Genomic DNA, 12,867 nt, shown 5'->3' with positions numbered 1-12,867 from the left:
TTTTATTACTGAAAATTTTAGCATATACAAAAAAAGAATAGTAGAATTAGTTCCTGTGTGCCCATCATCACCCAGCTTAAACAGTGACCAGTACATAGCTAATTTTGTTTCATCTCTATCTCTCTCTCCTTCCCTCTCCCTGGTGAATTATTTCAAAATCAATCCCAGATGTTATATCGTTTCATCTGTGAATACTTTAGAATGCATCTCTAAAACAGAAGGACTTGAAAAAAATACATAACCATAATATCATTACCACATCTAGAGAATTATTCCCACCTAATATCCAGTTAACACTGTTTTCATTTCCTTGACTGTCTCATAGATGTTTTAAAAATTTTTGCTTGCTTGAATCAGGATCCAAGTAAGGTCCATATACTGAAATCGGTTGATATGTTTCTTGAGTCTCTTATGACTGATAGGTCTCTCTCAGCTTCTCCTAACCCCACACCCACCCCCCCACCTTCTTCAACAAAGTTATTTGTTGAAGAAACCGTCCTGTTGTGTCTAGTCTGAATTTTGCTAACTGCAATCCCCCTCCCCCAAATGGGGTCATTTAACATGTCCCTCTTCCCCTGTATTTCCTGTAAACTGGTAGTTAGACCTGGAGGCGTGATCAGGTATATTTCATAGGTGGTTTGTGTGCTTCCGTCAGGAACCACATACTATCTGGCTGACTTTCTTTTTGTGATAACAGCTACTGATGATCATTGCTTAGATCCTTTAACTTACTGAGGGGAATTGAAAAATGATGGTATTCCAATTCTGTCATTCTTTCTTGATATGTTAGGTAGACCACTTCCATAAAGAGAAACTCCCCCCCCATCTCTATTTGGTAACCCTGAGGTATGGTTCAGATAGGAAAGACAGATAAATGTTTGATTCTTTCTCCTTAATTACCAGTTTTCACAATAATGAATTAGTTCCTTAGCATCTTCAAAGTTGACCAAGAACTTTCTTTTTTTCTTTAGTACCATTATGAACTCATGGATTTAGACATATCTGATGTGCTTCAATCCAATGCAGTTATTGTCCTTATAGATGCTCAAGAGGGAGCCTCTTCAAGGTCTCTCCTGATTACTTGAACCCTAAATTAACCCTAGTACTTTTTGAAAGCTTCCTGGATGTCTGATATAACAAGATGTTGCCAGGTTTATCTTGTACACTGTCAGCCCTAAATCTGGAATCAGTCATTTCTCATAGGAGTCTTGGTTCCCTTTAGCGAGAAATATTATTTATACACCATGGCCTGGGTGATAGTGGTGCTCTAGTGGACAGAGCTAGGAAATATATCAATAGTTTTTTAAAAAGATTAAAAACCATACTGCCAGCCAATGTTACATGTGTATCCTTTCTCTCAAAGCCCGGTTCCAAACGGTAGTAATGTAATTAATCATTATGTATACATGACGTAACAAATATTTTTAACTGAACAGAAAATCTTAAGGCAAGCAAAATAGATTTTGTCCATTTCAATATAGAAACCTAATGTTATGTATTCCAAGATTATTACATGCCCCCTTGGAAAATACTTAGAATAATGATTGATTCACAAAACAAGAAATCAACAATGAACCTTTCCTAAAATCCACTGCTTCTCTTACCAGTTCTGCAAAATCTGCAGCCTCCAAGTCACTCAATGCTGTGTCTAATTCCACCTATGTGAGAAAAGAAAAAGAGTAACACAAACATTTAACTCATATTACTTACTTTTTAGTAATGACCATATAAAATTGCTTAATAATTACTTGAAAAATTGAATAAATATATCTCTCTCCTTTGTGTTATTTAAGAAATGTCCCCAAATGGAACATCTTGCTTTTAAGCTTTGCGATTACAAAAAAGAAAAATTAATGTATTTTAACCTATCGGCATTTTTCAGTTAAATCTCAATTATTGCAAAATGGGCTTCACTCTGTACTCAATGCAAACTAATTTATGATGTTAAAAAGCTGCTTTACAGTTCTGTTAGAAAAATTTTTAACATTTTAAAAATCTTAAGAGGAAAAACAATCAATCTGAATGTAGCCAGTCTATTATGAATTGTTTAAATTTTTCTATTTCCTATGTATTTTTCAACAGTTGGATTCTTGGAAAATCCAAGAATCTGACATTCTTCCCTGTCTCCCTCCTATGTTCTGTATAAAAAGGCTGTTCATCTTTATTCACGGATTAAATCATGAAGGCAAGCGTTCCCCTGGAATCTGGCACAGTTTAACCACCCTACAGAGTTATTAGAAAAATCTCTTACTTAGGATTTAGCTTTCGTTTCTATGGAATTTGCCTGAACTCTTTCATGTATTTGTCCCTCCCTGAAGCATTCAAAATTTAAAAACAGAATAAATTTAATCTGCAGTTTAATCTGTAATGCATATACATAAATTGGAAACTACTGACAATCGAAGCTTGTAGCATATACGGTATTTGTGAAAAATAATCCTTGTTTTGTTTTTTAAGGCCAAGGCACTTTCTGCAGGACTGTTTCACAAATGTGTCTTACTGAGACAACAAAAGCTGTGGAAACATTAGTCATGCCTTTCAATGCTTTTCATATGGTATGACTTACTACTCATTTGTGACCTACTTTTTTCTGCATCTAGCAAATACTTCATGTTCTCCTTCTGTGGCTACAGTTTCCCTTGTGAAAGACTACAGGACAAAAAGAAAATTACCTACTTGTGATTTTCGATCTCAGAGACATTAATGTTTAACAGGTTGCTATTCCTGCTACTGAACTCTACAGGCTAATATACAAGGTTACTATAATTGCTTCTTCATATTCCTTAAGAGAAAAAGTAAAATATCTTTTCTCTTTATTATTCCAGTGTATCTTAGGAAAAATTATTTTTTTTTAAAACCTGACAAACAAACAAACAAAATAAGGAAGTTCTCTGGGAAAGAAAACAGAAGTGTGACTTCATCATATACTAAACTCAGAACAAGTACATTTTTTTCCAAGTTAAAAACAACTATTTCCACCTAAAATTTACCAGGCACAAATTACCTTACACACACATATGTTTTTAACTAGATTTCTCAAGGCATAAAATTCCTTAATATTTTCCATTAGAATATATATAGTCAATAAACCCTACTATTTTTCACACAGTAAGAAATCTCAAAGGCAAAAGGAAAGTGTATGAGTTCTTTGAGTTTGCTGGTAAAGCAAAAACAAAAACTTTAAGGGTTATTATGTATTTTAAACTTTACATTCATCAGAGACTTTTAGATCACTTTATCAGAAGATATCTATCTCTTGGCAAAAATATTGTTCTTAATTCTCTTAACCAGAATACAAAATATAGAAAATGTCTAAGCTATATCCTCATTGTTTCCCGTGTATTAATTCCACCTACCCAACTAAACTGTGAGCATCCAGAGGACTTTTCTGGATTCCCAAAGCACAGCACAAATCTGAGTACCTGGCACAATGAAGGCTGATCTGCATACAGTAGTGTCCAACTCAACAAGGACAAAGACAACCAGAGCTTTGGTGAGATAAGCAACAGGTATGGTTTAAGTCAAAAGATTAAAAAATATATACAGTAGAATTCACACAGTGATTTCTCAGATTGATATTCTTTTATGTTGAAATAAAAGCATACAGTCCTTTTAATCAAATATATGTCAAATTAAGGGGAAAAAACGCCAATAAAAAAGAAATCTGAATACAGAAGGTAGCCTTCATATGGAATTTATAAGACCAAAATAAGCTATATTTTAAATGTCTTAAACAAGAACTCTTAGAAGGAAAATAATATTTAATCTTAATATATCCAAAGTCTAAAGACTTTGCCCCTAAAAACATTAAGTACCTCTAATCTCACAGAAGAGACTATATATTTTGAGGGAAGAGATTTCTTTACTGAAGAGATTCTGAGACAGGAGAAAGAACTTGGGCAAGACCAGACCGACAGGCCTCATGAGATGGCAACTCTGACTCGCGAAAAGCGGCCTTGTGTCTTTCAGAAGAAAAAGACCCCAGAATGGGCATGAGACAGACTGTGGAAACAGTGTCTTTCTATCTTAAACGTAAGGTTAACTAGTTAAATTCTGTCTATTTTGAACACTATTTTGTTTTCTGATGAAAACACTGATGGGAGTAGAATTATATATCTCATACTTTTAGTTTTATCTCATACTTTTTAGGTTTTATATGATTTAGGAAAATGATAATCATTGGCCTGAGATACAAAATGCAACAGGGGGCAGTTGACAAAGGCAAGGACAAAAAAAGAATACAAGGTAAAGTTTCCTTTAAATATGCTTTAACCCCTCAACTCCCTCCAAATAATCATTATATAATAGTACTCTCACAGCTATAATTACAACTACAAAGTGCCAGGCATGGTTCTAAGCATTTTATGTGTGATAACTCATAACTTCTTTATGAAGTAGGTAGTATTGTTGTTCCCATTTTACAGATGAGGAAACTGAGCAAAGGGACTGCTATATCTGTTTAAATTATTATTAAACTTCAAAAGGCATTTGTTTGATCATATATTGTAGAATTCCATGAAGAGCAGAATCTTGAATTGGGATATTACAACAACATAACCTGGGTTTCTTCATGGGCAGGGAACTGCTATGGCATAGTGCCTCATTAATACTATTACAAATGCTGTGGCTAAATACATTATTGTTGATGAAAATGTCTGAAATGAGCTTTTCAATCATTCAACAGTAAAGTTATTTTGGATGTACAGAAATGACTGAAGTCACATTGATAATGCTTAACCACCATGAATCTTACCTTTAGTGATCTATCTCTGGCACAGGGCAAAAGCTAATTACAAATGTTCATGTAAACAAAGATTTTGCTATTATTAATTTGTTAGCCAGTCATTTCATCTACCTAACTCGATGACCCTGCATTATAAAATCTAAATCACAAAATTCAAAAGTAAGACACACCATATAATTACGATTTCTGAAAAGTATTCCAAGTTTGAACAAAGCTTAAATGTTAAAGTAAGATGAGATAGCTAATTTCTATTTAGAAAGAAAAACTTCACTGCACTGAACCTCCTACTTATCAACCAATTGCCCCTTTAACTCTTACCCATAACCCTGAGAATAACAAAAAGCCTAAGAGAAAAAAAAGAGAGAGAAGATAAAGAATATAAGGCGGGCTTCCCTGGTGGCGCAGTGGTTGAGAGTCCGCCTGCCGATGCAGGGGACACGGGTTTGTGCCCTGGTCCAGGAGGATCCCACATGCCACGGAGCGGCTGGGCCTGTGAGCCATGGCCGCTGGGCCTGTGTGTCCGGAGCCTGTGCTCCACAATGGGAGAGGCCACAGCAGTGAGAGGCCCACGTACCACAAAAAAAAAAAAAAAAATATATATATATATATATATATATATAAGGCAACTGGCTCTGATTCTTATTTATGACACCTAAGATTACCTTAATATCCTGTGGAAGTGTGAGCCACCGAACTCCAGGGAGATTGTCTAAAAGTACTGCACTGGAAGCATCATATTGTTGTGTACTGGGACTGGCACTGGAATGTAGTTTAGCAGGCTGAAGTGCTCTTTGAAAGAACAAGCTGAAAAAATGATCCAAACGAGGAACATTCTCAACCTGGCAAAAGGCACTGAAAAAACAAGAGCTGTAAAGTTAGAACAACACACAGAAATGGTAGTCATTGCTTGTACGCTCCTAAGGGGACTGGATCTTTCCTAACTACATAGGTTCTCTTCCTTACTTCTCCTCCCTTAATAAGAATTACTGCTATGTTACTGATGGAGTGTGTTAAGAAATTCACCCTGTCAATATTTTTTACCCTAAAGCCTATTCTCAAATACATAGGGCAGATGGTACTACGGGAAAACCAAAGGGCTAACACAGTGGTATATCTATAACAGAATGGGCTGAAGTTCCCTTTTTGCAAAAAGTGTAACTCGCTTTTACCTCTATCTCTCAACCATTTATATCTTTAATTTGATCACAACACTAAACTTTATTAATGTATAATCAGTTTTCTGTGGCTCACAGGGAACTAACCAGCTCACAACTTGAAAAAGATAATTTAAGTTTTTGGACATTTTAGTCTTTTCATAATTTTTCACAATGGCCTTTAATATCTTTCATAATCTGAAAAAAACCTTGTGGTTAAAAAAAATGTTGTACAATATCTTGGATTCATACTGCTTCCTGGTGTTAAGAACTCAGTGGATCTTCACATTTACTATCTTAGTTTGCCTTTCAAATTCCCACCTAGGCAAGAAGAAACTACTTAAATTTGCTGTCAACTTGGAGCTATTTCAAATTTCAAAATGAAATTCAGAGAAATTAAGAGTCCCTCTGCCCCCAACCTACTCCATTGGAATTTGCAGAACAACTCCAATTGCTTTATCTTCATATACAGAATTCATTATAGGAATTTAATCTTTGATTATCTCTCGTTTTATGAAAATAGAAAGCTTCAATTAGGGCAAAACATAGTAAGGTTTGCTCATCTATTATAAATTTAAGGAGGTAGTTTATAACCACCTTAAGAGTTTATATTCTTCATTGGTTAAAATTTTTCTTATTAGTAAAAGGTAAAAGCACTGTATATGGCTGCCCAGTCTTTTGTAGTTCACACATTTGGAAAATGCTAATAAGTAATTGGGTTTGAGAGGGAGGTGTCTATATTTTCCTGGAGGAAAATACTGCAAATTAGACACTTTTCCCAGATGGCATCATCATAAAAAAGTCCTTCAGGCGGCTTTGAGAACAGTGACAATAAAGATCCACTCTAGATAAACAGAGATCTGATACTACTATGGTTTGGAAAAAATGTATAAACTGTCTTTGAATCTTTATATTGATATACTCTTAAAGCTTTGAAAGCAAAGGCATCATTTTAGCCCTCTGAAGTACTGGGACTTACAAACATCGATTTTCCATCCATAATTTTACATGTTCAAATATTAAACGGTTACCCCAAATTTCCTCTTTCAGATCAAGAAAGATACATCACATACTGCAAGGTTATAAAAGCAGGAAGCAGGGCTTCCCTGGTGGTGCAGTGGTTAAGAATCTGCCTGCCAATGCAGGGGACACGGGTTCAAACCCTGGTCCGGGAAGACCACATGCTGTGGAGCAACTAAGCCCGTGAGCCACAACTACTGAGCCTGCGCTCTAGAGCCCGCAAGCCACAACTACTGAGCCCGCGAGCCACAGCTACTGAAGCCGGTGCGCCTAGAGCCCATGCTCTGCAACAAACAGAAGCCACCACAGTGAGAAGCTCGCGCACTGCAATGAAGAGGAGCCCCTGCTCGCCGCAACTAGAGAAAGCCCACGTGCAGCAACGTAGACCCAAGGCAGCCAAAAATAAAAATAAAATAAATAATTTATATTAAAAAAATTTATAAAAACAAAGCAAGCAGAAAAATATGCATAATATGAGCCCACATGTGTAAAAAAAGAGAGTATGTATATTCATATTATATAGAAAATATATGGAAGAATATACATGAAACTAAATAGACAATTACCTTCTCTACCATGTCTTTATTTTAATAGCACATTCATTTTTTTTGCTAAAAATTTTTTTAAGGAAAAAGTATCACATTTTAGGATAGTGAATTTGACAATGCTATAATCAGAGGAAAACACAGAAAACTTCTTACTCTTTTCTGTATCTGTTCTGAAGAAATGCTTTTACATTTGCCCCTACAAAAATACATCAAATCAGAATATAATTGTGGTTACATCACTATTTCACAAAAGTAACATATGAGACCAAAAAAGAAAAAGCAATGGAGCCAATGAAAAACTGCCTGGAGCTGTAAAATAAAAGCCAGTCATGAAGGATGAGAAAATAATAAGAAAAAACCCAAACAACTAACTTGACAACCAAGGAACACTATTAAGTGCCAAAAAGTGATTTCGAATCATATACTTAAAACTTGAGGTTCAATTCAAGGAAGTACTTACCTATCTAAAGAACCATACATAAATTTTAAGGTTTGGGCAACATCTTCAATCATATTCCTTAGCTGAGGAAGAGGAACTCTAAAAAGAAGCAAAAATTCATCTGTTCATTTATAACATAATCAATTGATTCATAATATAAAAGAAGCAGATCATCTTTACATTTTATATGTAAAGAATATGAAAAGCATGCGTGTTAACTTTGAGTATAGCTGTGTATAATGGTTGTTTCCTGCATTAGCAATTAAAGCATTTGATGTCTAGATCTGGGGTTCTAACATGGGTCAAGGAGGCCAGATCTCAACTTAACCTCTAATTCTTGTGACAAAAAGACACCCCTAAATGAAAGAGAAAGGAAAGAAAGTAGGAGAAAGGAAAGAAATGAACTTAACATTTTCTCACTGAAGACTTGTAAGAATTTTTCAAAGCAGGTCTTTTATTCCCATTATACCAGTGAGGTTTAAGAAGTTAAGCAACTTCTACAGGCACACCCAGGGAATAGAACCTGCTGGTGGGCATTCATTTCCTTAGCTCCAAGGTTACTCTCTCCACTACCTCACACTGTCTTCCTGGTTAGGTTCCCGCTATTGACTGCAGCTGTCACAGGAAGATGACCTCCCCCCGTGAAAACACATGCTCCTGGAGTATCTGCTCCACCGTATCCTGGGTGGGGCAACACTTTTCTCATCCTGCTTGTAAAAGGCACAGTGGTGAAGAAAGAAAGGACAGACTGTGGCATTAAGACAGACAAGGGAAAAACAATCCCAGGGCTGCCAGAATTCAATTACAAACCATCTGTACGATGCTGGAGATACAGAGACATATAAATTGACACAGAGGAGGTGCCTGTGCATGACCTCTCAATACTCTGTTTCCCAGTCTAAACAAAGGAGAATAATAATAACTACCTTTCACAGTCATGTGAAACAAGATGCAATAAGGAAAAGAGTTTGGTACGGGGTGGTGGCTATGAGCAGTAAGAGAACTGGGTAAAGAGGTGGCTAGGGCTACTTCTGACCTGAAGCTCAGGATAGGGAAGGAGGAGGACCTTCGAATTCATTCCAACTTAACAAGCCAAGTTCTCTAGGATAGGGATGACATAAGTATTTAGGGAAGATCCCGCCTCCCCACTCCCACCCCGGCAAGCAAAGGTTGAGAAATCGGCTAGAGCATCCCCTAAACAGCACAACCTGGATCCAGAGCTCAGCAGTGACAGTCCTTTTTTGGCTTCAGGGTAAAACCTCTCCTGGAAACTGCCTCTGTCTGCCTAACTAATCTGGCTGGTGGCATCAGAAAGTGGGGAAGCAGCCTCTGCTCAGTTCCTTAGCTGGGCCTTCCTCTCTGCTGTCTAACTGCCCACGCTACCTTATCTCACCATTGTATTATCTGTGTCTTGTCTTTTGTGTTTTGGGCTACTATGAAAGTCCAAAGGCAGATGATTCACCCTGCCACCACACCCTAAGGTATCTTATTCTGGATGTTCTCCGATTCTTGTTCTTTCAAAACAACTCAGTTTTTCACGATCCAACCCATTGGCATAGGGCAGTCTCCGAGCAGCGTTTTTAGACAGAAAAGTGCACATTAGCTGGTAAAAGAGAGCCATCATTTAACATATATAATGGCACCACTGTCCCCTCATGTTAAAAGTTTTGAATCCCACATTTATGATAGATCATATCTCTTTCTGTCCAAAATTAAAGACTACTTTAAAACATAATAATTTTGATATTTTTCACTGCAGCCTCCTTTGGAATTCCTCTTTGTGGTGTTAAAACAAGTCCACAATTGTTTGATACTCTTCCCCTTGAGTGTGGGCTGGATTTAGTAACTCACTTCTACCAAATGTATAAATGGTCAGCCCTGCTCTTACCTCCAACTATTAAAATAAGACATTTTTCAAAATACTTGCAAAAAAGTTAAGAAGGAGACCATGATAATATAAGACATACCATTAGAGAAGTCACTTCAAAGATAAATATTCATTATTTGGTCAAAGGTGCTCAATGTCGAGGCAAAACACCTTTCTGCTGACCCTTAATTCTCTAAAATCACCAACAGTAAAAAACTGTAAACATGCAAAATCCAAACCACGATACTGTCAAAAGTTTGAGCAGAGGACAAGCTCATCTCTCAGCCACCTCTGTACTGGCCATATCTCAGAGGAAAGTGTATTGACAGCCTCCACCCTTACTAATTGGTCTAGCTGGGCCTTCCCGGTACCTTTCTGTACTATTCATACCAAATGAACACAGGTAGTCATTATACTAGTGCAGCAAACCTTTAAATTGTAAAACTTCTTGAATTTACCTTTGACAAAAATGTCATCATTTTAATGAAACAGACTTTGTTAGCAGTATTTTAGAAATGATTTTAAGGTAAACAAAAATCTCAACTTACTCCTCAGCAGGCAGGCCAATTAACAACAGCTTGTCAGATTCTTTCCAATAAGCTACATGAATTTGTTTCCCATTTAAAAGAAGGGATGAGCTAAGAAGAAATAGAGTCAAAATGAAATTAGAACATCTTTAAATGTCATAAAATTATAAACAGTCATTCATAAAAGATTACATATGGTATGATTTAAGAAATGCACGCTTAATCAGCAAATTTCTTGGCATATACCTGCCACACAGAAAACGCAAGGAATTGTACAACAAAAACATATTCTGAAATATAAAAACCCACAAAAAACTCTAGGTCAAACAAAAGTAGACCCATTACAGCAAAAATATGTTGAAATTCTTTTCCTAACATTAACTGACTATATGCAATTTTGTTTTTCAAAAGAAAGCTTCCATCCCAGTGTTTTAATTTAACAAATCTTTTCTGATTGTCTATTTATGAACATGATTTACTAAAAGAGATTACAAAGAAACAAAGATGTGGTCCCAGCTCAAAAGATGATCATTCAGTATGGTACACAGATACGTAAACAAGTAACCAAAATATAAGTCAGATTTAAACATATTCTCAAGGAAATGTTTGGAGTGATGGCTATATTCATGATGGTGATAGTTTCAGGGTCTATACCATGTCAAAAACGATCAAATTATACATTTTACATATGTGCAATTTACTGTACTTCAATGAAGTTGGAAAACAAATTAAATGTTTTCTAAAAGAGAGATACAACAATAAACTGTGGAAATACAGAGAACATGATTCCTTCTTATAGTGTGGGTAGGTGGTGGGAAGAAGATAAAATAAAAATATAATGTAAAATAACATTTATTGATTTGGGAAAATGTTAAATGATATACTGCCACACAAAAAAAGTTACAATACAGTAGGTAGAATATGATTCCATTTGTATAAAATAGATGGAAAAAATTAAGTGAAAGGTTATCATTTAATTTAGCAATATTTACTGAGCACTTACTACATGCCTGGGCCCTGGAGTTACAGAAATGAACAAGATCAGCCAAGTCCTTTGCCTCGTGGAATCTGTGGTGGTTATCTTTGAGTGGTAGACTTTGGGGTAATTTTAATTTTTTCCACTTGTTTTTATATTTTCCATGTTTTCTTAACTGATCAGATACTTCTTTTTAAAACTACTTTAAAATTAAACATAATTTTTAAAAATTAAAAAAATATATATATATTTAGTGTTTTCTTTGAAATTAAAATACACCCATCAGTCTTTATCTGTTGAGTCCTAGGATATAGTGTACTTCTATACTACAGTAGATAAGTGTGTGGGATTTTAAATATGAATTGCTAAATAGATTTTTTTTAAAGGGATATTACTTCTGCCTTAATAAAGTTTTAAAAATGCATATACTTTTAGACAAATATTAGACTCCTTTATAGTCATAATTCATTTCACTATAGTTTCAAAACAGTGTATGCAATAAAAGATATGTTGCTATGGAATCCCTGAAATAATAATTATTTTCATATTCTTTCACAAAAAAGTTTTTCTCTCTATATTTACTGGTTTCCACATGTCTAACGCATATTTTAGCTAACAAGGTCTAAATATGAAGTAAAATATCTATACTTTGGAGAAAAATAAAATAAAATCCACATGGGGAAACTTAAACACATTTTCTTACGAATAAGATTAAAAATGAGTCCTGCACCTTAGAAACATTATGCTAAGTGAAAGAAGCTAGTCACAAATAACGACATATTTCAATTCCATTCTTAGGAAATGTCCAGAATAGCGAAATCTATAGAGACAGAAAGTAGATTAGGGGTTGCTTAGGGCTTGGGGTGGGGTAGGTGCATTGATAGCTAAAAGGTACAGGGTTCCTCTTTGAGATAAAAAAATGTTCTAAAACTGACTCTGGTGATGGTTTCACATATCTTTGAATATACAAAAACCATTGAATTGTACACTTTAAGTGGGTGAATTGTATGATATATGAACTATATCTCAATAAAGCAATTTAAAAAAAATGTAAAAGGCCTATCACATGCTTTTATAAATATGAATTTATAGACTAAATGGAGCCTCGGTTACAAGTATTCTGAAATGAACTAATCTTTTCTATATACATTATACTAAAAATCCCAGAGTTAAACATCACTTTCATTTAGAAAAACAAGGAAATTCTTCCCGTTATCTTGCAGATCCCATCTATTAAAATCCTAGACAAGGACCTACTATATAGCACAAGGAACTACACTCAATATTTTGTAATTACCTATTATAGAGGGAAAAGAATCTGAAAAAGAATATATATATGTGTGTGTGTATAACTGAATCACTGTGCTGTATACCTGAAAATGACACGACATTGTAAGCCAACTATATACTTCCAAAAAAAAAAATCCTAGAGGTGTCATTTTAATCAGAAGATGGGAAAAGAAAATTTAAAGCCTAGAAAATCCAATTTGATATTCTATCAATATTAAGGAGCTTTTAAACTTTGAGATAAACTTTTTTGGTAAAGTCTAAAATTGTTGAAATATTAAGGAAGAAAAATGGTTTATAATCTA

General features: G+C 35.1%; 1 protein-coding gene across 3 annotated transcripts in view; it reads right to left on the bottom strand.

Moving 5' to 3' along the window:
• INTU (inturned planar cell polarity protein) overlaps window positions 1-12,867 on the bottom strand; it is a 72,301-nt gene that overhangs the window by 20,742 nt on the left and 38,692 nt on the right. For all 3 annotated transcript variants that reach the window (XM_027103668.1, XM_027103670.1, XM_027103669.1), the window contains exons 6-9: window positions 10,321-10,410; window positions 7,927-8,004; window positions 5,407-5,596; window positions 1,605-1,658 (exon numbers count right to left, since the gene is read on the bottom strand). In XM_027103668.1, the coding sequence (XP_026959469.1) occupies window positions 1,605-1,658; window positions 5,407-5,596; window positions 7,927-8,004; window positions 10,321-10,410 (412 nt within the window). The remainder of the gene's footprint in view (window positions 1-1,604; window positions 1,659-5,406; window positions 5,597-7,926; window positions 8,005-10,320; window positions 10,411-12,867) is intronic.

Source organism: Aethalodelphis obliquidens, unplaced genomic scaffold (genome assembly GCF_003676395.1).
Source record: "Aethalodelphis obliquidens isolate GAN/ISIS:26980383/991018 unplaced genomic scaffold, ASM367639v1 scaffold6, whole genome shotgun sequence".
Lineage (NCBI taxonomy): Eukaryota > Metazoa > Chordata > Mammalia > Artiodactyla > Delphinidae > Aethalodelphis > Aethalodelphis obliquidens.
This window is presented reverse-complemented; position numbering and strand designations above follow the sequence as displayed.